Source organism: Trachinotus anak, unplaced genomic scaffold, assembly GCF_046630095.1.
Source record: "Trachinotus anak isolate AG129_WGS33_773 ecotype Australia unplaced genomic scaffold, CSIRO_AGI_Tana_v1 ptg000005l, whole genome shotgun sequence".
NCBI classification, from domain to species: Eukaryota; Metazoa; Chordata; class Actinopteri; order Carangiformes; family Carangidae; genus Trachinotus; species Trachinotus anak.
The window spans coordinates 9,948,430-9,976,008 of record NW_027273856.1 but is presented as its reverse complement, the minus strand read 5'-3'; the positions used below and the strand labels follow the sequence as shown (position 1 = coordinate 9,976,008).

General features: G+C 38.0%; 1 protein-coding gene across 9 annotated transcripts in view; it reads right to left on the bottom strand.

The window, feature by feature from the left end:
* ablim2 (actin binding LIM protein family, member 2) overlaps positions 1-27,579 on the bottom strand; it is a 117,597-nt gene that overhangs the window by 70,649 nt on the left and 19,369 nt on the right. For 4 of the 9 annotated variants that reach the window (XM_071478308.1, XM_071478311.1, XM_071478312.1 and 1 more), the window contains exons 1-2: positions 26,259-26,470; positions 18,397-18,573 (exon numbers count right to left, since the gene is read on the bottom strand). In XM_071478308.1, the coding sequence (XP_071334409.1) occupies positions 18,397-18,573; positions 26,259-26,274 (193 nt within the window). In that variant the 5' untranslated portion in view covers positions 26,275-26,470. Of the gene's footprint in view, positions 1-18,396; positions 18,574-26,258; positions 26,471-27,579 lie in introns of those variants that run through there. The other 5 variants (XM_071478317.1, XM_071478318.1, XM_071478314.1 and 2 more) reach the window with 4 other exon arrangements.

The following is a 27,579-nucleotide window of genomic DNA, read 5'->3' as shown; positions in this document are numbered from 1 at the left end:
ATAAATCATGTAAATCTATTTTCTTTTTATACACACTGATAAATATCTCGAGCAAGCTCATTCCATCCTCTTCATTGATTTTAATATTTTTCTCAAAATGATGTCCCACTTGGAGATACCTGAAGAAATCTTGTTTCTCCAGGTCACAGATCCCTGCAAGTTGTAGAAATGAGTCTAATCCAGCATTGGAGGAAATTAAGCAATACGAGTTAATACCCAGAGCTAACCAGCATTTGAATCTGCTGTCCAATATGACTGGTGTGAAATCTGTATTGTGTACTATCCAGCGTAATATTCGGGCATTTCTTTCAAATTTTGAGTCTATAAGTTTCCTGTGCCAGATGTTTAAAGGGGTTACAATCCAGTTAGTCATTTTATTTTTTGGAGAGTTTTGTCTCCCAGTAGAGATGGGAGAGGTATGTTTATTAGGTTTTGTTCCAAATTCTTCCAAATTGCATCACATTCCAGATCACACTAACAAACCAGAAACCTGACTGCGCTGGCTTGTAGTAATCATCCAGGCAGGGTAAAGCCATTCCGCCCTTATCTTTAGGCAGCTGTAAAGTCTGAAATCTGATTTGTGGTTTTTGTTTTTATTAAATGTTGATATCATCCTATTCCACTCACTAAATTGCTTGGGAGGTACATCAACTGGCAGTGACTAAAAAAGGAATAGAAGACTGGGTAGCATATTCACCTTAATAATTTCTATCCGTTTATCCATAGTAATTGGTAGTAACGACCAGCAACTTAGGTCTGTCTTGATATCTGCTGTAATAAGAGTATAGTTTTGGTCATAAATAGTAGTTAAATCGTTATGTATTTGTACTATGAGGTATTTAATTGTGTAACCTGTATTTCTAAGTTTACATGTCCTATATATATCTTCATGTGGTCCCTGGTTAAAGATCAAAGTTTGGGTTTTTATGTAAATTTATTTTGTAACCAGAGTATGTGCCAAAATCTTTAGGTAGAAGCAATAATTTAGGCATGCTTACTTTGAGGTCAGTGAGGGTCACGTGAATATCATCTGCATATAGGCAAATTTTATGTGTCATATTTCCAATCTGTATGCCAGATAGATTTTATCCTCTCTTATTGCCTGTGCCTGTGCCTAAATAAAAAGAGCAAAAAGGGTGTGACTAACGGGGCATCCCTGGTGACAACCCCTTTTCAGAGATACTGTCTTGGATAGGTATCTGTTCAGTTTTAATTCTCGCTGTAGGAGAGCAATAGAGAGAATTCAAACATTCAATTACTTGATCATTAAAACCAAAGCATTTAAGGACCAAATATAGATATTCCCAGGGAACTCATCAAAGGTCTTTTCAGCGTCTAACTAAGAACCATGGATTCCATATTGTTATTTCTAATATGATTAATGAGGTGGAGAACACGCCTCACATTATCCTGGGCTTGTCTGTTCTTCACAAAACCTGTCTGATCTGGATCTATCAAGTCTGGGACAATATTTTCCATTCTTTTTGCTAGTATTGATGCATATAATCTATAATCCATGTTTAGTGCTGATATAGGTCTGTTAAGAGCTACATTCTGTCCTGTCTTTACCAGTTTTGGGGATTACTGAAATGATTGCTTGTCTCCAGTAAAGTGGTGTCTCCCCACCTCTACGAACATACTATTGCTAATTCAGCTGCCTGGGGTTGCGTGTATAGATTATCATAGTAAGTTTTGAAAGAGTTTTGGATGTCTTCTAATTAATAATGAAGTTTATTGGTCTGGGGGTCTTTGATTTGATGTATAAATCTCTCTGCTAGTTGTTTAAGTATTCTCCATGCAAGCAACTTTTCAGATTTAGGATCGTTTTCCAAAAGATTTTGCTTAATTATTTCCTTTCTCCAAATGACTTTCATATATGTTATTTAGGGTTTGTTTTATCTTCTGAATTTGATACAAAACATTACTATCATTATATTTCACATCTGATCTCAAATTATTTTAGTTTTGCCATCAAATCTTAAATTTGTTTCTCTTTGTCCCTCTTTTTCCTGGCTGACCACATTCTAAGTTTGCCTCTAAGAACAGCCTCGGCTGCATCCCACAGTGTGCTAGGTGATACGTCCCCTTTTTATTATGCAACATATAATCTGTTATTTCATTCTTTATGTATTTTTGACATTAAGGATCATTTAAAAGGCTAGTGTTAAATCTCCATAAGGTCTCCTTAGGTCTGTCATCTAAATGTAATGTCAAGTAAACCCCTACATAGTCAGAGATGTCTCTCTAATTCTATGTCTGTCAACTTTGAACATAAAAAAATAGTCAATTCTTGAATACATCAAGTGCGGACGACAGTAAAAGGTAAACTGCTTATCAGTCGGGTGCAATTCCCTCCACACATCTATCATACCTATTTCACAAAGCAATTATTTTGTACATAATGCTAAAGGTTTTATATTTTTTGCTCTGCTTGTGGAGTCTAGACAAGGCTGTAAATGAGTATTAAAATCCCCTCCACAAATCAGCACTCCTGATGTTTCTGTAGTTATGTTAAAAACCTTTTTAATCAATTGCCTATCATTTCCTAGTGGTCTATATACATTCAGTAATGTAATCTCCCTATTGTCAATAGACCCTTTTAACCAACAAGTAACGCCCTTCTTTATCTGCTACACCCCTTGCATTTCCCTTTTTTTCTCATTGTTCAAAATGCTTCCTCAACAGTATAAAGTAAAGTTTGACCTAGCATTCAAATGTCCATAGATGCCCTGATCTGTCTGTGACACAAAGCGGAACGTAACGTATGGACATAACCAACTTTTTAAACATTAATGACCTCCAATTTTGAAGTATGAACTCTGCTTCGAGAATGGAAAGGGAATCTCTTAACAAGAAAGGAGTCCCTTCCTGTGCCACCTGGTGTCTCTGACAGGTAAACATCAGAGCAGTGCACATAGAAAACTAATTAAGTAGTCATTCATTATATAAAAAAGTTATTATGGAGCAGTCCTGTTGTGCCTAAACACCTTAAGTTTCTCCTGGATATGCCTGTGTCTTCACTTTTCGTCTGTGATTTGTCGTCCTTTTTTAGGTTTTGTTGTCGTTTTCCTTTGGCTTGTCTTTTGATTCCCCCATTCATACTACTCTATCAACTTATTACTTGTTTGTCTGATACTTTTCATGCAAGGGGGTAAAACTGTCTGGGAGCCTCTGATTTATGCTGCTGCTTGCACCTGCGCCATATCGGAAGTCCCCGGTAAAAGCATTTTTAATGGGCATATATAAGAGATATATTAATCTTGATTAACATTCTTGGCAAGAAGTTAAGTGTCTTTTCCAAAATGTCTAACTACTCCTTTAATGATACTTTGTTTATACTAACTATACATAATATTGTATGTTAAATAATGGATATTGGATTTTTTTTCTCATCAATAGGCTCTATTTTAGTTTTTTTGTACTGCTGGTATTATAGTCATATTAAGTACTATTACTTTTAACTTCTACTCATCTGTCAACAAGATCATAATCTCACAAACAGAAACAGATATATACAGTACAAACCTATATATAGACATTCATTTGAAAAGAAGTAAATAGAAGAGGAGGCATTGTGCTGAGCACAGCCAGTCTGACATGTCTGATTGTTTTCCCCAACCTGCTCTAAGGGCCAATAACATCACACTGAGAACGGGTGAGTTATTAGTGTGTGCCTAAAGACTGCAGTGTGAGTATTTGTCTAGCTTTAACAATGTGTGACAGGAACTCCAAATCACCATGAACACACAATGATTACACACGGTAACCATGACAACTGCATGACATCACATCCCCTCAGGGGAAACTTCGCTCTATTTTTCCACCCCTTTAGCAAAAACAATACCTCTCCTTTCTTTTCCCTTCATTTTTTTCTCTCTGGAAAAAACGACAGGAAAGATAAATGTTAGATGTTTGCGCTGCTTGGTCTTGTGCCCCAGGACTTCTCAGTAACCTTTTAACACCCACATACACATACTGTCTCACACTTAGAAGGATGTGTAAAGGTATAAGATAAGACACATTTGCAACATGTGGGTGAGATCACTTACACGTCATATGTATTATATGACACATACACACATACATGTTGGCAAAAATGTGAGAAGGTAGAAGATTGCATCTACAAAATATGAATGACGTCACATCAGAGCCTATGTACACTATGTACAGTAGCCAAGCAAAAAACAAACAAAGTAGGGGCGTAATGATCCTGAACCCGAGATCAAAACTGCGATCCACAAGGTCATGTCATGACACCGAAAGACTGAACCATGAAACCCTGCCTCCCCAACTGTTGCCACAGCTACTGGTGCAGCCTGTTGGGATGAACCAGAGACAGTGGAGAAGAGAGACGGTTCGTTTTCAATTATCTCCTGTAACTGTGTCACATGGGTTCCTCCCCCTAGTTTATGACTGATTCTTTCTCCCTATAGTCACCAAAATAAATATCGGATCCATTTTTCACAAGCCACATATCTTCAGAACATTTTGACATCAAAATGTCATTTTTCAGACATACACACTCTTGCGAGATCTCGCAACACAGATCTGTTTTCTCGGTCAGTTCTAGTCTGGTTTCACTACTGCAGTGCTGCAGATGAGGCTGTCCTACCACAGAAGTTTAGGGACTTATATGTGAAACCATGAATTAAAAGTTAAAACTTCAATAAAACTTATTTTCATTTGACTGTTTTCGGAGGGAAAACAGAGAATGTTATTAGACTGAAGTGATCTTGTTCTGGGTTGATCACATATTAATCTAGCAGATAAAAACGAGCAGCAAAATCAGGTGCAAATTCATACTCTATCTAGTGCCGCAACATCATGACCACACCCACTTAGGAGACAGGAAGTGTATACCATTTCATACTATTGGTGCTGTGTGATATGTGTTATCTTATGCATATAGAGTCAAAGGTCAAAGATCAAGGTCATGGTGACCTCACGTTCTTGTACAAAAGAGGATTCCTCAAGGGCTCTCTTGTGGTTTGATGTAAACGCCAAAATGAAAAATAAAAGGTTAAATTAAGAAAGCTAGAACAATTTTCAAACAGTTTCAATGTCATTATCTGGCTTACATAGTACAGAGTTTTGAGACTTGGGATATGGCATACAGTCAAACATACACACAAAAATAAGGACTTGAGACTTGAGTCTTAAAAAGAGTGTCAAGTTTTGTCTTCAAAAAAATCCCCAAGCAATACACAAATAATATGACTGTGACAGACTTGTCTAAAATGACTTGAGATTTGAGTTCAGACGTGATATCATGGAGCTGTCTCCAATGGATTACATTTGCTCTGAAGACTGAAGAGTTGAAATTGCCTTGAATGGCTTGAAATTTTACTTCAGACTTGAAAAATTAAAGACTTGACTTTAGACAAGGCTCTGACAGACCTGTGGTTCTCTCAAATTACCTAAAACATACTTAACCTGGATTTTTTTTTTGCTAACAGATTTGAGAAGAGACTTGTAATTGACTCAAATGACCTGAGACTTGGGGCTCTATTCCAACAGTCCAAAGTGCATGGTCTAAAGCACCTGGTGCAAGTTCATTCAGGGGATGTCCATATAACTTTTGCTATTTTAATGGCATAAAAAACAATCCCTGCTCTAGCTGCATGGTTCAAAAAGGTTGTATTTAGTCTCTCAATTAATCATGGGTTAGGGTTAGGGTTAGGGTTAGGGTTAGGGTTAAACCAATCAGAGTGCCATCTCCCAATCCCTTTAAAAGCCAGATGCGCTTGAACCTTTGCAGATTGCTATTATATTGTAATGTCACAGTGTTTCTCAAAGAATCAGATTCTTTTTGTGGCGATTAGTGATGAAATTATATAAAAATGTAATATCACAATTATAGTGAACAGTTATCAGTATTATCATTGTTTATATTGTTAAAATGTGCTGAAAATGTTCAAGTAGTAATAACACACAAACTGAAATCACTTCACCAAGTTAATGTTTGCACTTAAACATTAAAATAATAACATTAACAACTATGTCACAGATGAGGACAAGGGACCAATGGCAATACTGGGTTTGCCTGATGCAAGGAGTAAATTGCCTTAGCAGGTTTAGCAGGTTTACCTGTATTTAAAGGGTATTGGAAGGTTGAAAAAACTCTAGAGGAGCGCTACTGCCTTCTGCCATATTTTGATTGACAACCCCCCCACCCTGCTTGCCACGCATCGATTTGGGAGACTGGTTGATGCCGTGCAGTACCTAACATGGGTTAAATTAATCACAGTAATTAACCATGGTAATTGGCCACAGTTAAAGTGATAATTACAATCTAAATGGTAATACTAACTATCTGGTATTTTTACCATGATTTAGCATCTCTAGTGGCAAGTTCATGACATATTCTGACTGACCAGTGAGCCCACTCCCAACAGGCATGCAGCAGCTCTGTGCACACTGAGGGACAAGAAAGTGCTGAGTGAATCAGTGCAATGTGCACAGCTCTACAAAGAAGTAATGGCACAAAACACATGTTAGACATCTTTTATGTTTTTATGAGAATTGTAAATACAATGGGAAATACTGTGGCACACTCTGCTTGGCATAATAGGCAGTGTATGCATGTTGTGTACCCGCCTATGTAGGTGCATATTACTCTCTTGATAATGGGCCCTTAAAATAACAGTGAAATACTGTGCCATTGACTTAAGACAAGGTTTTTTTGAGCCAACAATGCTCCTGACCACACCTCATTTCAAGATGAACATGCCAATGGAAACTCAGATGGGCGCAAATATATTTGCTATTTATTTATGTGGATGCTGGACTGGAAAATGACAACTGTGTCGCTCTGAAACTTGCAAAGATACTTTTAAGGTAGAGCCCTTGTTCTTACAGACTTGAGACTTGAAGAGGACCTGTTTCAGATGACTTGAGACTTTGGCAAGCTGAAGACTATATATGAGACTTTGCCCAAAAGAATTAAAAACAGCTCTGGCAGAGTAATAAAGGACTGGAAGAGAAGGAGCAGTATGGCCAGTATACTGCAGAGGAGTGTGTATTCCTGGAAAACTAGTCTCTAATACAAATCAGACATTTTGTCTGAGTGCATTATGCAAGTGAGAGGAAGACAGAGGATGCTCTTTGCCTTGTTCTTCATCACTAATGGAAATTGTAAGCTGTCTTCCTCTCATCCCTTTTTGTAGCTCTTATCTCTCCTATCCAACTCTTCCTATTCTCTTATTCACGTGGGAAAAAGCAGGGAGAGGTTGAAGAAATGAAGGAGAGCCGGATGAAAGCCAGTACATCAAACTTAATCGAGTGGAGAGTGACTTTTGACTAGAACTGTTGATAAATTATATCTATACAGTGCTGTATATCTTTCATAGCATCTTATAGAATGTACGTTTAAATGCCATGAAAAATATTTTTTCTAAAAAAGTGGTGTTTGTTCTGTAATTACCAAAAGAAGGAATTTTGCCAACACTAGTTTGATATAATATGCAACAAACACAGTGCTAAAAGTTGGCTATAGATAAATGGTGACAAGTCAGCAGGTTTTGAAATAACATGAACAAAAAAGTAAGGTCTTCTGCAGTGTTTCTTTTTCTTTTTCAGACCAAGGACCACTTAGCCACTAAAATAAAACTCAAGGACCCCTTAACTCTCCAAATATCCTCAAAACCAATGAAGCTGTCTACTTCAATAAGTATTGTGGTGAACTTGCATGGAAGAACATCACCTGGTACAGAGTTTTTTTTTGGCATTTTGATGTCTTAATCAATAGGAAAAATGGGGGATTACATACAGCAGAAAGTCTGGCCAGCGAGAAATTGCACACAGGTCTCGCTGCTCAAAATGCTTATAACATCTACCCTTTCCGCTTGGCTACTTATTGCCTCTATAAAATGCTTGGAGTTTTAATCAGTCCCAACCTTTGGATCTCACACGATGCATTGCAACAGATGATGCTATTTATTTTGCATTGAACATATTGCATACGTATGAACACTGGCCATCATCAAACACACTATGAGTCTCAGTGGTGTTGACTACATTACTAGTAAAACTTAACACTAGCCTGCTGTGTCTGTTGCATCAGAGGTTTCATTTTGATTTGATTTTAACCTGGTCTTAAGCCACCAGTCCATGATTTTGTCCATTGTCCATTTTGATAGTTAATAGGCTGCTGATAACTGGTGAAATCTACCACAATCCCAGTGCAGGATAACCATGAGCTTCATCCACATTTCCTTTCAAATGCCAATGTTTAGACGTATATTGTTAAACATAAACTGTAAACTTGTGTAGCTACGTAATTTGTTCAGTGTTGCCAAACGGTAGGTTACACTGCTGTATGTCCAACAACACTGCAAAACAGAAAATTCAAATAAAAATTTGGAATTTACAAAAGTGTTGATTTAATATTGAAAATAACACTCATACACAACTCACTATTAGGCTTTGTGGTCACTCAGACAGTTTGAGAAATACTAAATTTAAAGCATGATAATTTAATAAATCTACTCACTTTGAGAAAGGCTGGTCTACTGTGAGTTAGCGCTAACACTGGCAAGACGAACTACTTTTCGCTTTTTGACTGGAAGCTCACTGTATTCAAGAAATATACAAATTTTTTTTAGATATTTTTTGGGCTTTTGTGCCTTTATTTTATAGGACAGTGGAGAGTGACAGGAAAGGGGCAGAGAGAGTGGGAATGACTTGCAGGAAAGAATCGGGCCATGCAGGAGTCGAACCAGTGACTTGCCTGCTAAGGGCAGTTGCGCTAACCACTCGGTTATTGGGTCACTCCACAATATACAAACTTAACAACACAGTGGACCCTCTCAAATGTTGTCACTCGTGAAAGAACAGATGTCTTAAGTGGCTAATGGTTGTATCAATGCTGAAGGCTATACAGAGCTATGTCTTGCTTTAGTCAATAGCTATGACATAAACCCAACAGAGTGTTACATTCAAGCAGTGATTTCATCATTTTGAAACCATTCCATCTCCATGACAACAGTGGGTGTGTGTGTGTTCACCCTGCACTTGGGCCTCGACAGATGAGATCATGACGCAGCTATTTAGTCATTTCGTCCTGAGACTCAGAAAACGAGAACAGAATGTGTTTGGCTACACGCCTGCAGCAAGATAAAACTTCCATGAATCACAAGAGAGTTTGACCTTGTGAACTCTGAGGTGGATGGTGGTAGGAGTGTGCATATGAGTGTGTAGGGTGTGGATATTTGAGGTCAGTATACCTTATGATTTTCAGTATAAACATGACTCAGCAGCTTATAGCTGTAACTTCAGAAATGAAAAGCATCATTTCAACCTGACTCTAATTCTACATAATTACAAGCAATAACAGCACTAACAGAAATATTAGTGCCTCTCTGTGAGGTAGGTATTTTTTGCAGTGCAGTAGGCCCAGGGTTATCATAATTTCCAAGGCTGAAAGTCAGATTACCTCACAGGAAACTGATAACTTCCATCTCTACAGGCTTATCTCATGGTGCTGTGAAGTCACTTACATAATATGAGACTTTTAGAGGAATTCAGTCTGAAAATCTGCTTTGTCTTCGCTGGAGGATATTCAGAGTTAAATCGGTTCTGTTTTTCCTTGAAGTCACTGTAGAATGCGTGAGGAAGTTACATGCTTGAATGGATGGATGAGCAACAAACTGCCCAGTTGTGATTTGTAAATAAAATATGATGCATCTGTTTTTCTTGTGTCTAGACACAAAAAGTAATGGAGACAGTGATTTGAACATAACACAAGTAACCCAGGTGAAACTAGGGCTTTGTGTCAAACCTAAATAGTTTTGGTAGCAAACCAGACGTCTGTCTAGCACCATGCATTGAAACACTGAAGGGCTGGTAAGATCCACTCTGATTAGATATGCTTCTGATTTAAAGTTGCACTCTGCAGTTTCCCTCACATTTACAGGTTTTTAACTTAACTATTTTGGTTCAACATTCTCATGTGTAATGTTAGTTTATGTAGCTTTACATCCTTTAGGTCTGTATAAAATTAACAGATTAATCTCATAAAAAATATCAAAACATGTTATTAAACAAATAATTATGATTACTATTACATGAATCTACTGTTAATTTTAGAGCATAAAGTATAAACTAAATCCATCCATTCATAAGCTATCCTGCTTATCCTTTGAGGGTTACAGCTGTAGCCACTCCCAGATGACATTTTTTTTTACAGTGTATGAGCAGGGTTAAATATACATGTGCTATGTAATCTCTGCTTTGAATACGCAACCTTGACCACACCTCATGTTTTACAATGACTCACCACCCATGTATGTGTGTGAGGTGGTGGTGTCATTCATTAGTCTATTCAGTGACCTTGACTGTACAGTTGTATGCCTGCTGGCATTGATTTGACCAGCTATGGGACTGTACTTAAAGAAAAAAATTCAAGGTTGATGCTTCTGACAATTCAAATGGATCCACAGTGATCCAGACTCCATCTACATTGAACTAAATTGCAAGCAGGCATCTAATGTGGCAATAGGCAGGGCTACAATAAATGTTACAACATACTTGTTGAATTTATTTGAGATCAACTGAAGATTTTTTAGAAAGAAGTGAATCTTATAGGGATTTATGTTGTTTATTTCTATGTCTTCATTTTCATTAGAAACAGACTTTAAAGAAAGAGACAGGCTGTAAATATGCAAACTGTTTAGTTAGACTGTTTAACTATCTTGTTTGGAGGTAAAACCTAAAATTCCCACAAAATCACACAATGTTAAGGATGGCACTGCAGTGTTATTTCATTTATGGTCCTCAATGTAAAGATACAGATGTTCAGGTGACTGACCTCATATTTCCAACAAATGAATAAAATGCACACCAAAGTGATCATTAATAAGTGAAAAATCTAAAACACCAATTGTAAATATATGCACAAATGATAGTACTTGTCATTATGTTATGCTTCCAAGTTACTGGTGACCTTATCTTATCATCATTATAAACTTAACTGTAAACATGCGTGGCACTTATTTTCTCTTTTAAATTGAGTTAAGCCATTCTGAGGGTTTGTTAAAATGTGTAAAATCATCTGATGGTTTGTGTTTCTCCCAGTCAGCCTTCTTTTTAGCAATATCACTCCCTGTGATATTACTTACCAACAGAAATGATGGTCAAAGTTATATAAATATGACTTGGGTTGCATAATTTCCCTTGGCACTGCCTCTATTCCTTCAAATAAAGGTGTGTATGTATAGTATGCCACCAGGTACATTAAGATATGATACTATCTGCTTATTAAAAGTTGGATAACAGCAAGTCTGTGTTGTCTATGATGAGCTCAGTCTGTAAGTCCTCAACTTCCAAAAGGAGCTCCTAATCTGTCAAAGCCACCATAGTAAAGGAGTGTTTGATTGACATGAATAAAACAATGAAAAATTTACACCAGAGACAAAAGGTAAAAAAAACCTGACAATTCCACAAACTATAATCCCAAAATATAACCATCATAATTCAAATCCTCTAAACTCTTGTATATGAGCTGCATCATATGCACAATATGACATTCGCTGTATGTAAAGATTGTCTTTCACCTCCTTTCAAGTGTGAGAGTATGTGTGTGTGTGTGTGTGTGTGTGTGTGTGTGTGTGTGTTCCTCCCCCATACGTGTGAGTGTGTGTGTGAGGTCAGCACCCCTGTGCAACAATGAATGCACACACTCCCCCCTGGCTCTGTTCTGCTCAGCCTGTTTCCAAGAAGGAGACAATCCAATAGCCAACACCCTACTGAGAATATCACAACCATCTGCTATTACAGAGAAACACCACTGATCTGACTATTAGGATCTCAACATGTGGCCAGCAACGTCTATTTACCAAACTGACTTCCAGGAAAAAAACTCACTCAGGCTGGGTGGTTGTACAAAAACAGTGCAATCCATAAATCTGTCAACACCTTAAAGGAAGATTCTACAAAAGAGATTCAAAGCTGCAATTTCACATAACACAGTAAACATCATTGAGTCATTCAAAAGTTCTCTGTAGGCCAGCAACACTTCAGTTTCATGCTTCATTCTTGCTCTTGGAAACAATAGTTGACAAAACAATCCCAAGGCAAGTTCCAATTACTCACTTGTTCCGCAGACCATATTGCACAGTCTTTATCAGCAGTTGGAGTTAGAACTGTAGATGTTTTAAACTTGCTATTATTCCTTGCAGTTGTGGAAATTATCATCCATGTTGTTTTAGAAGTTGAGTTTGACACTGTGGGCTTGATAATCATGCTAAACACATTTGCTAAATACAGCTTAAGGTTTACACTTGACAAACAACAGAATGATGCATGTATTACCACAAACCAAACATTTCATTATGAAGAATCTAAGCTCAGTGGTCCACTTACTAGCTTTTTGAGTTTTAAGTCTTTCTTCAGAAAACAGAGCTAGCTCTTCTCTGATATCAAATGGCTGTATAGGAAGTAGATTGTTTCCCCTATCCCCTACCTGAGATCCTAAGTTAAATTCTCAAGGCAGAGATTAACTGTACCTTTAAACAGAAAGCTTGTATATCTTTATCTTTTTTCCCAAATGATGTGGATGTGGCACTGAGATGCATTCTGGCTTGGCAGACTACACCCACTGCATAAATAAAACTGGTTTCAGCTTTACAGGGGCAAGTCGAGTGCAATAAAAGATACCACTCCCATGTTTGTGTGTTGTGTGAATGTGGTGTGTGAATAACAAAGAAGGCGAGTGTGTCTGACATAAAGAGTATTTTACCATTGCAGTTTTTGCTCTCTGCATTTATCAGTTTTCAGGCAGGCTTGTCGACATAAGGGTGTGACTGCATATTTTCACATTTGAGTATTCCCTGCTGTATTCAAATGTTATTTGGATGATGTGATGGCTACTCGTGAAAGCAATAACATATGAGAGATAAAAGTCTGTCTGAACTGCTGTGTAGTTTTGTCTGCAGCTCTCTGTTACTGATGGTCAAAGTGTGTGAGTAGACAGGCACAGTTGGTACCTATATAAAACACACTTCCTCAGCCACACAGCTTGGTGTTGATGACAGCTACCATGAAAACAACAATTTAGTCCTCCACATAATCTACAGAGCTTGTAGCTACTGTGTGGGATGTTTTTCAGTATAAACATTTTTGCAACAGCATAAAAGTAGGTTAATCATTAATCAATTACACTGTCTACAACATTTACAATTCAATGACAACTTAGTAATCGCCATCTGTTGATGAAGGCCATGTAATATGATCTAAAGTTCCAGAACCACTAAATGACCAACTGGTGAGATTGTTTTTCAACAAAATATTTAACAAGGTTTACCATTTACCATTTACCACCAAGAGCAAAAGGTTTATAAGTATTAAGTAATGTCTTTACTAATGGTTAATAAATAATTTATCAGTGCTCTATGAATTTGTAATAATAATTCATTAGTAAAAAATCTCTGCCTAAAACTTTACTTGCACTATTGATACAATGCCTGTAATTAACATTATTAACAACCCTTTAGAAACAATGTCTTGGGAGAAAATAATAGCAATTCAGGTGCTAAATATGTGTATTTAAACTGCACTATGCAGTTTTGCCTTAAACAGCAACTGTCCTAGAACCTTGTGACCACCATGTATGATTCAAATAGTTGGTGGTAATTTGAGTAATTAGTGGTAATGTACATAACTAAAGCATCAGCTCAGCTGAAATGATAACGGCTTTAAAGACAAAGAGGAAAAATGTTGATACACCTGAAATATTTTGCTGCAGCTCATCTTGAACCTGAGGGTGTATCAATGACACCAGATAGCATTTGTGCAAGAGATTTGTTGTGCTGTGACAGAACAAAACTGCACTTGACCGCTTAGGTATATATATTGCTAAAAACATGGTGACTATGTTTACTATTTGCAACCCAGAGCTACCTTTTGTAGAGATTTGTTGTTCTGTGACATAACAAAACCGCACTTGACCGCTTAGGTGTACATATTGCTAAAAACATGGCAACTGTGTTTACTATTTGCAACCCAGAGCTACCTTTGACATAAAGCCAGTTCTAAAGAGGCTAATATTAACTCATATTAATCCAGTCCTCCTCACTGCTCAGTGTTAATTACACACAGCTAGCTGAGAGTTGACGGTTCCTCACTTTTCTGGCACTGTTAGCCTGCTGGCTAACACCCAGACTGGATATAATTGGCACTAACACAGCAGTAGAGTCAAGGGTCAATGGCTTGATTATCTTCCAGGTTAATTTGATATCTTTGACAGAGTGTAGTTGGTCAGAGGTGAGGTAGCTCTCAATTGAATCTGTTTTTTATCTTTAAATCAAAGACTAATAGGGGGAGATATTTCACCTGATTTTATTATCTATGAAGAATGTACTAAAAGAAAAACCTGACATCTAAGTAAACGCTATTCTGTGTTGAACTTGGATGCTAACACAGAGTCAGATGTCTTCTCCCCTTTTTGATGTTCAGGTTGGAACTGCAGAAGCAATATGACCTCCACTCAACCTGCTATGGTTTATTTTATTATCATCCCTGACTTTCAGATTCCAGTCGGTCCACATCTGGAAGTTTTAATGACAAACTCTTTGATAAAGCTTATAGTTAGTTATGCTGCTATAGAGCTAGACTGCTGGGGGATTCTCATGATGCATTGGGCTCTCTCTCTCTCTCTCTCTCTCTCTCTCTCTCTCTCTCTCTCTCTCTCTCTCTCTCTCTCTCTCTCTCGACTATCTTTATCCCATTAACTTTGAATTTTTTTTCTCTCCCGTAGTTTGTGCTTCTCCTCTCTCTCCCTCTCTCTGTCCTCATTCTGCAGGTATCTCTGTTTCTGGTGTAGCAGGATCCAGATATACCATAACTCATCATTACTATTTACCACTGTTATCTATCAATATTATTGATAACACCATTACCTATACAGCTACTCCTGGTCTCTCTCTCTCTCTCTCTCTCTCTCTCTCTCCCTCTCTCTCTTTTCTCTTCTCTCCTCCCCCCACCCCCCCTTTCTCCTCTTAAACCCAACTTGTCGAGGCAGACGGCCGCCCACCCTGAGCCCGGTTCTGTTGGAGGTTTCTTCCTGTTAAAAGGGAGTTTTTCCTTCCCCCCGGTAGCCGAGTTATAACATCTGATGAATTTGTTTGTGTGACCTGAGGCATGTAATCATCACAATTTGCTCATTTTGCTTTAAGTAAAACATAAAAGCTGCTCATGAAGCAACAAACACAGCTCAGTTAGTACAATGTGAGAGTGCCTCTCTTTAAACAACACCACACTGTGGTTCAAGTAATTTTCTACTCTACAGGCCTTTTTAATAAGCAGTAGAAAATTAACAAAATGAAGTAAACATTTTGTCATTGTGAAATATTAATGATGTATAAATACAAATTAGTGTCATGTGTTGCAGTCTGCCACAGTGTGTTTTTAATACTGCCATTGAAAGGGAATCCAAAGTAAAAAATGTTTAAGTTCTACATATAGTTGCTTTAAGTGAAACTCAGTTATTGTACCATTCTAGCACTTGAGTGTAAATGTTTATTTGTGACCCAAATAAAATAGTAGTTGACAAAAAAGTTTTCATCCACATACTTCAGTCAGTCTTTTTGACACTCATTATTCTCAGTATTCAACCATGAATTGTGGTTAAAAGCTCAGGTATGTAATTTTTTGTCAAATCAAAAAAATGTTATTTTACTTTGAGAGAAAGAGCATGAGGTTCTGCCTTCTTTTTGGTCTTGTTAGTTGACCAATCATATTTCTTTCTGTCCTAAGATTACTTTTGGGTAAGTAAAACATAAAATGAAAGTAAAGTATAGGTATCTTAAAGTTGTGGTCAAGCACAGTTTATGAGTGAATGTACGTAATTGCATTCCACCACTGGGGATTGCTAACAATATATGAGCAATCCTTATGAGCTGTTATCTAGTGGTTACATATATTACCTACCCAACAAGGTGACATCTTGTTACTCTTCACTCATCGTGATGGCACCATGCTCTAAGATTTTCACTATTACCTCTATGAGCACACAATGTTGTTATTACTGCTAAGAGCTATGGCTAAAATGATGACGGTAAGGTCCAAGTTCAATAAACTGTAATTATCCTTTAAGACCCCGCTTAAATAAGCTGATCATTATTTGCAGTTCTTACACTGCAAATAAATTATTCACGCATCATAGAATTGTTCACATTCTGCTGTTTTATTCCTCTTTCATAGAGTTGAAGATGGAGGGTGAGAAGGGGGAGGAGGACTGGTGTCGAATGAACAGACAGGGAGTCTGCTAGTCAGTGTAAGATTAAGAGCGCTAAACTCCAGGAAGCTGCCACTGTAGCGACCCCGCTGGTAGCCTAGCAACTGGAGTGTGTGTTGACAACAACAGCGGTCTGACACAAGGCTTGTGCTGAGAGTCTGGGCTGGGAGAGGCACACACTCAATCTTATAAAGTACAGTCACATGCAAAAAAGAAAAAAAGTCCAACACCCACATCCAACCACAGCCACACACATATAGAACATACTCACATTTCAAGTATCTGACACTTGCAACCACCCACCCAGAAATACAAAACACACCAACCCCTCTCTTGCTCACACACACAATGTAACCCACTCCTACAATATCTCTGTGATTAGTTAGACCTGACCTATCTTGACAGTAATTGGGCCACCATACTATTTGTATGAGATAGAAGGAAACCCTCATATTCTCCCTCAGCCTGACTGTTATGTCCCTCTACCCAAACAGAGAATGCTCTTCTTATTGGTTAAAGCTCACGACACGAGTCAATGTATGGTGAAACAGTGGCAACTCCCTACCTTTTAAGTCTAATTGTCTAATTACTTATTAGCTTATTTTCTACATGAAGCTCAATTATAATATAATAATTTTATAGAACATAATATAATATAACTGCATAAACTTTTGTCAATAATGAAATGCTACACATCGTTGGATAGATTCTCCACAATTCAATTGTTCAATTCATTTTACAGAAACCATGAGTAGAAAAATATAATTAATTTAGATTTACTGGCATTGTAAACCAGCAAGATGGTAAAACAGTGGCAACTCCATTTGAAGTCTAATTGTCTAATTGCTTATTTATATTCCTTTAGCCTTTAAAAGTAGTAAGGTTCCACAGAAAAGAAAAATCAAAAGGGTTTTTCATAAAATTATCACAAGTTGTGAATATTGTCATGTGAAATCCATTGAAGACTGCTGGGTAACTTCTTCACTTTGTCCAACATGAAAACTATTATTTTTCAAGGTCCGGCTGTGGGGCTTTGGATATGCTTGTTTTCATTTGTTTACCGCCTACAAATTGGAACCGTCCCTACAATGTTCTGTTGAGTTTTCAGCTTGGGAGGGTCAAGTGAAGAGTGCACCGCACCTATTCCAAAAATCTGATTGATAACTTCATTTTCCTGGTTTTAGACCAGTAACCCTTCATTTGAGAAGAAAACTTGATAGAAAGTGTGTTTTGAGATGAAAAATCTCCTCTTAGAGAGAGGGTTTCCTGGCCAAGGCATAAGACACAATATACCACAAATACAATTTTCTGTTATCTGTCTTATGATAGTTAGCATACCAGGTGGCTCAGTCACACATGGTCCTAAAGTTTATTCAGTGTTTACCAATGATCAGTGATAAGTATTTGTGGCATTGACTACTGTCCCATAGCTGTCTGCAAACCATGACTGTTCTGTTGTACTCCAGCAGCACAGTGTGGAAGATGGTTAATAAGCTCTGACAGCTTCCCCTGTTTTAAACCCTCTGCTCTTTGTCCCCTCCACTGAGCACTGGTAATTTGCTATTAGTCAACGATGCAAACTGGCCTATTACAAGCAGCATTTTTGCTCAAAATGGTCCTTATTGGTGACTTTTCCCTTTTAAAAATGAACCTTTTCCCATTTAACATCTCTATATTATTGCATTTTTTATTGATTTCTGCAGGACCATATTAGTATATGAAAGACAGTGTCTGTTTCACTCCAGCTCAGTATTATTAGTAGTCTCTTGTCTACTCTGTCAAGGGTTGTATTAATCTGTTAATTAGTCTATTTAAAAACAAGGTAATTCTCTTTCTTCCAAAGTTGTTATCAGTAGTATCTTCAATCCAAAGAATTAACACATTCTTTTCTGCTTGATAAGTCTATATTTTTGTGTTTTTCCCCAACAGGCCTTTGTTTGTGACTATTCTGAAAGATCACATGGACAGGACAAGGGCTTGTTGTCTAATATACAAAAGGGTACACATTTTCCAGTTGGACATTCACAAAAGGTCTACATTACATTTGCCAGTTCACTGAATCCTTAACGAGTAGTGATTCTAGAGGGTACGCTTCTACTTTCCAGAGAGTTGCAGGTCTAAGGTGGCAGTGTACAGCTGAGAGGTGAGATCTGGATGTTACATACCTTTACAGACAAAGCACTTGATGTGGAAGTGTTTGTTTTGAACTCGGAGTGCCTCTCCTTTGCAGGGCAGCCCACAGTTCTGACAGGGGATAGGTCCCCCTCCTCCTCCACCCTGCTTCTGCTTCTGCCTCTGCTTCTGCTGCTCCAGAGGGCTGTGGACCACCTGCTGCTGAAACACTTCAGGAGACAGATAGAGATAGGGAAATGACAAGTTTAGATTTTATTCTAGTACATTTGCAACAATGTTTAGAGTGGTACAACAATGATGTATACAGACATATGGATTTGGCACTAGACGATTAACAAAGATCATGTATGTGGGCAGTCTTCATGTGTGGTTTCTGTTGGATGTTTGTTACTAATGATGATAAAATCTTGAGTGGCATCCCATTTTATTTACCACTACCATGCCCTTATACTGTACCTCTGTGTTTGGAGGGCTATATAAAATGAAGGCTATTCCATAATGAGATGAAAGGATAAGCAGTAGCAGTAGTATTTATCAGCATAAAAATATTGTCATGAAGTGACTGCACATTAGGATATTTCTGAATGTGTTTGGCATGAAAATATATATAAAACAATAAAAAAAATGCTTCTGAGTAGCCTTAACCCAAAAATATCTGCATCAATTCAGTCACACCTTTATATATACACTGTATGTATGTCCCCGTTTGAGTCTTCAAGCTTTGTGATTCAGCCTTTTACTTTAAAAAACATGTATATATTTTGTTTTGTTGTGTCATATGTCATTATTGTCATAAAACATATTGTCAAAAATTTATCCAAAAATATCCCGGTCATCATATAGTTACACACTAAAATGTGATTCTTGTTTCATAACCCTCACCCACTGTCTAACATTCAGTCCTTGGAGACTTACCCTAACCACTACGTGCCCAACCTTAACCCTAAATGTTCACCTAGCCCCTACCATTAGACTTAAACCCAGTCTTTGCTGTAAAATTTACATATTTATAATGACCGGTTATTGGCCCCTATAAGGGAGGAAGTTCTGACAATGTTACACACAAAGTAGAAAGCCTAGAAAGTCTGCATCAACACTGATACTGGATGAATGTCATAACTTTGTTTGATCTCAGTCACTTTCCATACAGGAATGTGCCAACACCAGTGATGAAAGACACCTAACAGAGCACATTAACATCTCTGAATTACCTATGACGACACAAGAAGGCAAACACACAATGTGAGAGGCTCATCGGTACACCTTACCCTTATCCCCTTTCATCATAACACTGGCAGAAAGTGCTCACACACTGATCATGAAATGAATTGATTTAGAGAAAGAGACAGAGGGAGAGAGGGAAGCATATGGATAATAGATGTGAGCCAAATAGAGCTGCTTTTTGAGAACTCACCAACAACCTGTTTCTTGTGGACTTTATCCTTCTTTCAGGTTTGCTCATGTCATTGGATGTTTATTGGCTGCTGTTTTGACTTTGACTAAGACTGAATTACAGGTACAATGTTTTTATGTTTTTCTCTATTCCATCATGTGGAAAAATGAAAGGCCACCCTGACACTTTCCTATGTATAAAGTAGAAGGAAAACTTCATTTAAACAGGAGGGACGTGGGATGTTTCCTCCTTACTTTGCTCAGTCTGGCCACTCCAACCATTCTGTAATAACAATGATAAAGTTTATTTATATCGCACTTAATCAAACAAGAGATTACAAAGTGCATTACAAGGAGAAGCACTTTTTAGATGGATTTGACACATGCAAGAGTTTAGTAAAAAGCTTTCAAAGTACTAGTACTACATTTTGGAAAATGAAAAAAAAAGAACTGCGGCAGGACGTGGTTGGCATTGCTTAGATACACTATGTATCTAGTTTTAATTAACCGTGCTCAAACAGAAATGTGAAAAAAAAACAAATAAAACACTATCATTTCCATGATTTCATAAAAAAGTGCTTATCGTGAAGATGGCAAAGGCCAGTCGGAGCATCTCACACTTTGTCTGAAGCCACATTGCATTTTTGAAATGACATTTGCTTGATGCTGACAGTGGGCACACTGGAAAATGAGTTAAAGACATCGGTGAACACATTAAATGATTCTTTTCTCCCCCTACATACAAAGACACATTTGTCCATTTTTGACCTGCTTGGCTGTTGGAAACTTGACAGGAGAGTAACAACAGCCACCAGACCATCCAGACCTAAAGGAGAAACACATTCTTCAGCAAGTTTTACAAGGACCTCTCACCCACAGTGAGGAAAAAAACCATGTTTCACCTTTGTAGTGTGAGGCTGTGTGTCTAAGACAAACACAGCCTCCCCAACCTCCCTAGATCTTCAGAATGATAAACTGCCATTATTTTATTTATCTAGGCCTTATTCAAGAGATTCAACAGCATAATCCCCAAATCAGATTTTTTGTCAATTAGAAAGTTTAAAGAATGTATCTTATATGTAAGATATATGTGATATAGTACATTCTTGAGGCCAGCAAATTTAATGAAAATATAAAGAAAAAGTTTTCTTTGGATGATGCTAAGATCCACAGAGCTGCTTTCTTTCAGTCCATATACCTTGATGACCATCTGATTTCTGGATTCAAACGGACTCAAGACAAAAACAGAGATTTTGGACAATGTTGCCTATACTGTATTGTTGGCAGGAGGTTGGATTTTATTGAAGTTGCCCATGTTGTGTGTACATGTGGGCATACTAACCAATAAAGACAAGAATTTAGGAGAGGAAAGTCTTGAGTCCTCGTAAAAAAAAAGGCCTGAGCATGGGTTGATTGCAACCATCTGGAAGTGACAACAGTCCAAAATGGAGAAAGGGTTCAGAGGAGGGTAGGCAGCAGGGACTGGTAGTCACAGGGGAGCTGGGAGGGGTTCTGCCTCCTGATCTGACCCGGTGTGCAATGCTGCAACCTTGCACCTGTTAAGAGGAATCTAGTGTCTTTACTTCCTCTTCAAACAGCAAATAGAAGAGGTGGGCGGGGGTGAAGAGGAGACAGGAGATGATCTGTTAGGCCAGATGTAGAATCCGGCAAGTTGTTCAGACATTCAGGTTGCCAGTGGTCTGTGATAAGAGTCCAGAAATCTGTTGTGTTTACAGTTGATACATTTAGATGATGAAATGAATAATGTCAGTTTAATCTGTATTAAATTACTGCTTTTTTTGGGTCCTTATAGGCGTTCATGGCAGGGTACAAATTTATTACCCAGGATATGTTTCCACATACGCTCCAACAGGTCACCACCAGTAGTCAGTGAGAAACAAATTAATTATAATACTGTGAGTCGACTCAAAAGTACTTATCAGGGGCATATTTTGCACCAATGAATTTCTGCTATTAGTAACTAGATCAAAGGTTGAAGACCTTAGTGCCTTAACATTTCTGTACTCATTAAGATGAAGGATGTTTGGGGAAAAGAAGATACAGTTTGGGCAAATAAGAGAGAAAGAAAGGATTTTATAGAGATCAAGAAGACATAGGGAGTGGAAATAATTCATTTGGACATGGATGAATAAAGTCATAAATTTTCTTTCTATGATGAAGAACAGAGTTGATTGTTCTGTGCACAACAGTATGAAGAGTCCTACCAATTCCCAACTCCCAGTCCCCTTGCTCCTGCCGGTGCCCTGTCTGCTGCAGGGCCCAGTTGTCCATATCATCAATCAGCCCTTCTGGTGTCTGTTGTGTGGCTGATGGCCACTACATACACTGCTAACAATAAATTAGAAGCCACACATTCCAGTGTCTTGCTCAAAGATACTTCAACATATGTGATTATTACTGGGACTGACATTTTGAACCTCCCAGTGCCAAGTTCACATCAACAGTAGAGAAACAAAATTCTACAGTATCTCCTTGAAACAATGCTGCAACATGAAAAGGCTTTAAAGGTACATATACATGTAATAAGGAACAGGCTACTAAACAGTGGAACACACAAACAACTTTATCTGAAATGCCTTTTCAAGGAGCCATGCTCCAGCACCTCCTAAAAATAGAGTGTTCCCTCAACTCACGGGGATCCCATGGTGCTCTGCAACATTCCTGGTGTGAACCATCTGCAGAGGCGGCAGGGGTGGGCAGGAGATCAAAATGCTCAAATTACCAGAGCAGGAGTTCTTTGTGGTGGCCGGGCTCTTGACCTTGGGGACTTTCACATATCTTATGAGTAAACGCATGAACATATTCCAAAAAAATGGAAACAGGCTACTCCATGAGTTCTGTGGTTAGGATAATGGTTCTATACAAAAAACATTTTTTTTCATTTAGATAAAAAATAGTGAATATACCGTCATTAAGGGCAATGTAGACCTGCTTAACTGTTGGCATAGAGAACTTGTCTGAGGTGTCCCTGACAGTACCATAAAGGAAAAGTTAATGTCACCAAACATGCTTCTCTTGTTTGCCCCCCTTACTTCTGTTTTGGGTATCATGCTGTGTGTTGTCTTATTAGAAATGTTTTTTAAGTTAAATGGCAGGCAGTGCTACAGAATGGATTTGGACTTGAGGAACAATGGAAGCACTAGGCAGCTTCAGCTTCTACAAGTTCCATTTGAATTTGATAGATTAGCCTCTACGTTGCCTTTGTTAGCAGGTGAGTTAAGCTATCATGGATATTCCCTACACACCAAAAATGTAATGAAAATTGTCCCCCCTTTCCATCATGTCCAGAACAAGTTTTAAGGCTCTGTTAATTCAACATAAATAGTTTCAAAACTATGACCAAAGTGGTAACTGAAATTAATTTAATTTAAATTCCAATTTAATTTAGTTCAGAAACACAACCAAGACTGTGCAGCACCTATCAAACTAAATGTAAGAACACTCTTTTTAACTGTATTCAGGCTGTATTGTTATGTGCCTTCAGTCTAGTTGATATTATTACCAACATGTGACGAGTTTTTAAGGGCCTGTTGACACCTTGCCTTACCTTGACATGACCATTACTTCACTGCCTAAGAGTGTCCTGTCCGTCATCCCAATGGAAAACTCACTCCATTATCTCACTCTTGTTAGATGCCAAGAAAAAGACATTAACAGAGCCTAATGGCCAAGTTCACTGAATCCAACTCCCCTGGTGAAAATAAAGGGAAGGGGCAGAGAAATAGCTGGTACAGAAACAGTTAATAGCTAAATAAATAAATATAAATAGAGAAATAGCTGGTAGTTAAGATGAATGACCTAACTTATATTACTATAAATACACACAGACTAGAAATGATCTTCAGTTTTTCCTGCGTTCCTCAAAGGCCTGACATCCACTGTGCGGTCACACCTGCAACCTGACCTGAGCAGCATTTGATCTTTGACCTGAGGTCAAGCACTACAGAAAGCTGACCTCTGACCTCACTGGCAAATGACACTAGTGCATCCTTGTTGGCTTGGCCAACAAGGACATGCCATATTAACAGAGAGGTGGAGGAAATGAACCAAATTAACTCACTGAGAGACAGAACTGGGCATATTTTGGCACTGGAAACGTTAATATTGTTGGTGCTATGGCTACCAAAACTATTACTTATACTTACTATTTAGAATAAAAGTAACCAGAATAGTAGCCAGAACATTATGAAAATAGTCATTAGTCTCAATAGTGGCCAAAAGTGAAGCAAGAAAGGGCAACTAGTGTGTTGTCTTATGAATATGGTCTTTGTGCCATTCCTGTGACAGATGACTCAGTGAATATTTCTTCCACGTGGATGACAAACGCCGCCAACAGATAAGATCCCACGTTGTTACAGCAGCTGCCTCTACTGGAACACTCCCATAGTTGCCTCAGGACAAAACACTAAAATGTTCAATCAGTACCAGTATCAAATTATTCCTGTGTTCTACATTTAAGCTTCAAAAGGATACTACTTAACCTACAGTATGGATATACTATCCACATACTTTCTAACTTTGTGGCAGTTTGAGGATGACCCTTTTCTATATGAAAATGACAATGCCTCCATGTTTTCAAAATGGTTTTCACGCTCTTAATGTCCTGCACAGAGCCCTGACTGCAACCCCATTCAGCATCTATCGGATGAATTGGAAGGCAGCAAGTTCGGTCTAATGCTCTTCAGGCTAAATGGGAGTAAATTTCTGCAGCAAAGTTACAAGTTACTACAGACATGCAGCGGACTTAAAGGTATTTTGTGCCCCATAACAAAGAAACTATATTCACTATATTCAAATAGGGCTGTTAGAAAATAATATTTTTTCATTATTGATTAATTATCAATTATAATTTTCTAACTATAGTTTGCAATGCCAGGCCATAGAGAAAACTATGTGAAATTTAAATAAATGTTGTAAATGTAAATGTATGTGTGAAGAACACTTTGATAATCTAATAACAGAGCAGGAAAGCTGATTGGTGAGAACACAAGAATTGGAGTAAAAAGACAGTGAGGGATAGGAGCTGTACATGTTTGCAGGCCATTTATTTCAACCCAGACAAAAACGGTATGACTCATGGATAGAGCCTCTCTGTAGAAAGCATTGTGTCAGCTGTTTGAGCAGAGCTGATGCAAAAACACTGGCAGATAGCATGTGTGTTAGTGTGTGAAAACACGTGGCGTATGAGTGGGTGTGTCACCTGTGCATCCTCCCACCAAACTTTACAAGCTTTGTCATATTGTGATGGAAGAGCACATGCACACACACATAGTTACAGCTCTGCATTTAGAAACCAGTGCAAAAATGGTTAACACTGGATCAATGGATCCCCTTCTCTCAATGTGTTGAGGACAACACATTGAGAGAAGGGGAAATATTTGTGGTGTGTTTACAGGGACCAACAGTGAGGCTTCTTTTTACAGCCAGTTGGGAGGGGTCAGTGGTGGAAAGTACATTCACTCAATTTGTAGGTCTGTTTTTTCAGTACTTGCACTTTACTTGAATATTTCCATTTTATACTACTTTATATCTGCACTCTACCAGATTTCCTTGAGAAATATTGTATTTTTTATTTTGCTAATTTATCTGACATCCATAGCTACTATTATTCCTAAATGAGCATCAGCCACATCACTTACTAGTAGAACCAACCCTTTGTGTTTTTTTTTAGCAAAGTTAAACAACAATTAATGTGTTATAATACAAAAATTTTAACTCTATTAAATATATTTGTCATTTAAATAATGACCATGCCTTTCTGTACAAACTGAATACTGTTATGAATACTCTGAAATGGACCATTCATTCATTCATTCATTCATTCATTCAACTTTGCAGAACGTTTACCGATAATGGAGATTCTTCTTCAATGTAAACTATAATTCATTACAGGAATATCCCTCTATAAATATACAATGGGTGCCAAGAAAGATGATTAAGTCCTGAGTCACATTGTAAATCACTATGGGAATATCATAGTGATTTTGTCTTAGTGACTGGCCCTCACCTGAATGTAAGCAGCCCAAATGGCTGAACTCCCAGTGTGAGAGATGCAGGCAGGGGACCAAGACAACAGTGTTGTTGCCAAGGATGTTGCAGGCAGTCTGCATATCAACCTGCAGCAGCATTAAGCATTAAGGCTGCTACCACAGGTTTGTTGTTGTCATTCACATTTGTACAACAGTGCAGGAAGTACTATAAACTTCTGAGGGGTTGCATAATAGAGGCCTGATTAGCTGTAGATAAAGTACTACTTACATAGAAACACACACGCCATAAACACAAACACACTCATATGACTAGAGCTTTTCAATGTCTTTCATATTTCTAAGTTGTGGAATTATTATAGTTTATTATCTGTTATTGTATTTTAAAGAATAATTAATGTCTACTTAAGATAGTGTAAAATGGTTAAAGGTTAGTCCTGGCTAATACAAGCAACACATCACATACAGCATATGTTATTAAAGGTCATTATTACCGTTTTCCTCTGGCATTGTCAGTCAGTCGTTTTCCCAGATGCGATATATTGTTATGTCCTTTAGTGATAATACTTATAGATAATATCCAAAACAAATATTTTCAGAGACCTCTGATGATGTTGCAACACATCCTCTGTATGCTCTGCAGCTCTGGTGTAATATTAGATGATAGCAGAGAGTGAGCACTCTGTCCCTCACTATCTCTGGAATGAGCTCTAGGTCATATGACTCCCCATGGCTCTCTCTCTCCCTCTGTCCCTCTCTCTCTCTCTCTCTCTCTCTCTCTCCATCCGTCTGTCTCCTGTCTCTCTGACTTATTGCAGCTATCTGTTTTAAATAGAAGCATGTGCAGCTCAAAGAGAATCACACCTCCTCCTGGTCTTTCAGTATGTCCCACTCTTCCCTGTCCACACAAAATTCAACTTTGACAGCTCAGTGATATAAAAAAAACAGGGTTCAATATGTTTCAAATTAGTTTGACACAAAACTCCCCCTGTTCCTGGTTTATTTTTTTGGCATTGGTGCACATTGTGTTTTATAGTAATACAAACTTTCTGCTGACTGAAAAAAGGTCACTGTCATCAGTCAGTCTGTCTGGGTGAGTGTCACACCACAATCTCTCTCAGTGTTTCAAAATTGGGGGACTTCATGTTGGCTGCTGAGAGCTCGGTATTATATTCAAGGACTAGTCAACTTTCTGCCATTTCTCCCACCTTCTGTGTCTGTTCAGGTCATAGCACAGGATCTCTCTAGTGAGTTTAATCAGGATTTAGTGTTTGTTTCAAATTTAGTGTTGATATAGTAAAAATCAAAAAAGTTATATTCATTTTACTGTGTATATTTTTTCACATTATGCAAATTAGCAAAAATATGGCAGACTTTTATGGTCCAAGAGGCTTTATTGTAGAGCAGATTGAGCTGGACTTGTGTGTTTCCAATCAACAACTGGGTGAGGGGCGTGGCTTTTCCAAAGTGGATTTTCGAGCTTTAATCTTGGGAAGCACATATACATTATTTCCAGTTATTGGGCCAAGTTTCTCATTTCTAGCTCATTCTAGCTCACAGTAATTTGAGCTGTGGTTGAAGATTAATAAACTGACACAACCACAGAAGGGTTCTAGGCCTTCGCAATTAGGACCCTAAAAATGCAAATAAATACATGCTTCCATCTAGTACTATTGTGCAAATACTGGGAGTTGATTTGTTGATGTAAACAGCTGGTAGTGCTAATTGTTCAGTTGAGTGCTATTAAGCCACTGCAGTTGAAGTGGAAGTAGCAAGATGACGTAATTAAAAGAGCTCCAGTCAAACCTCAAATGG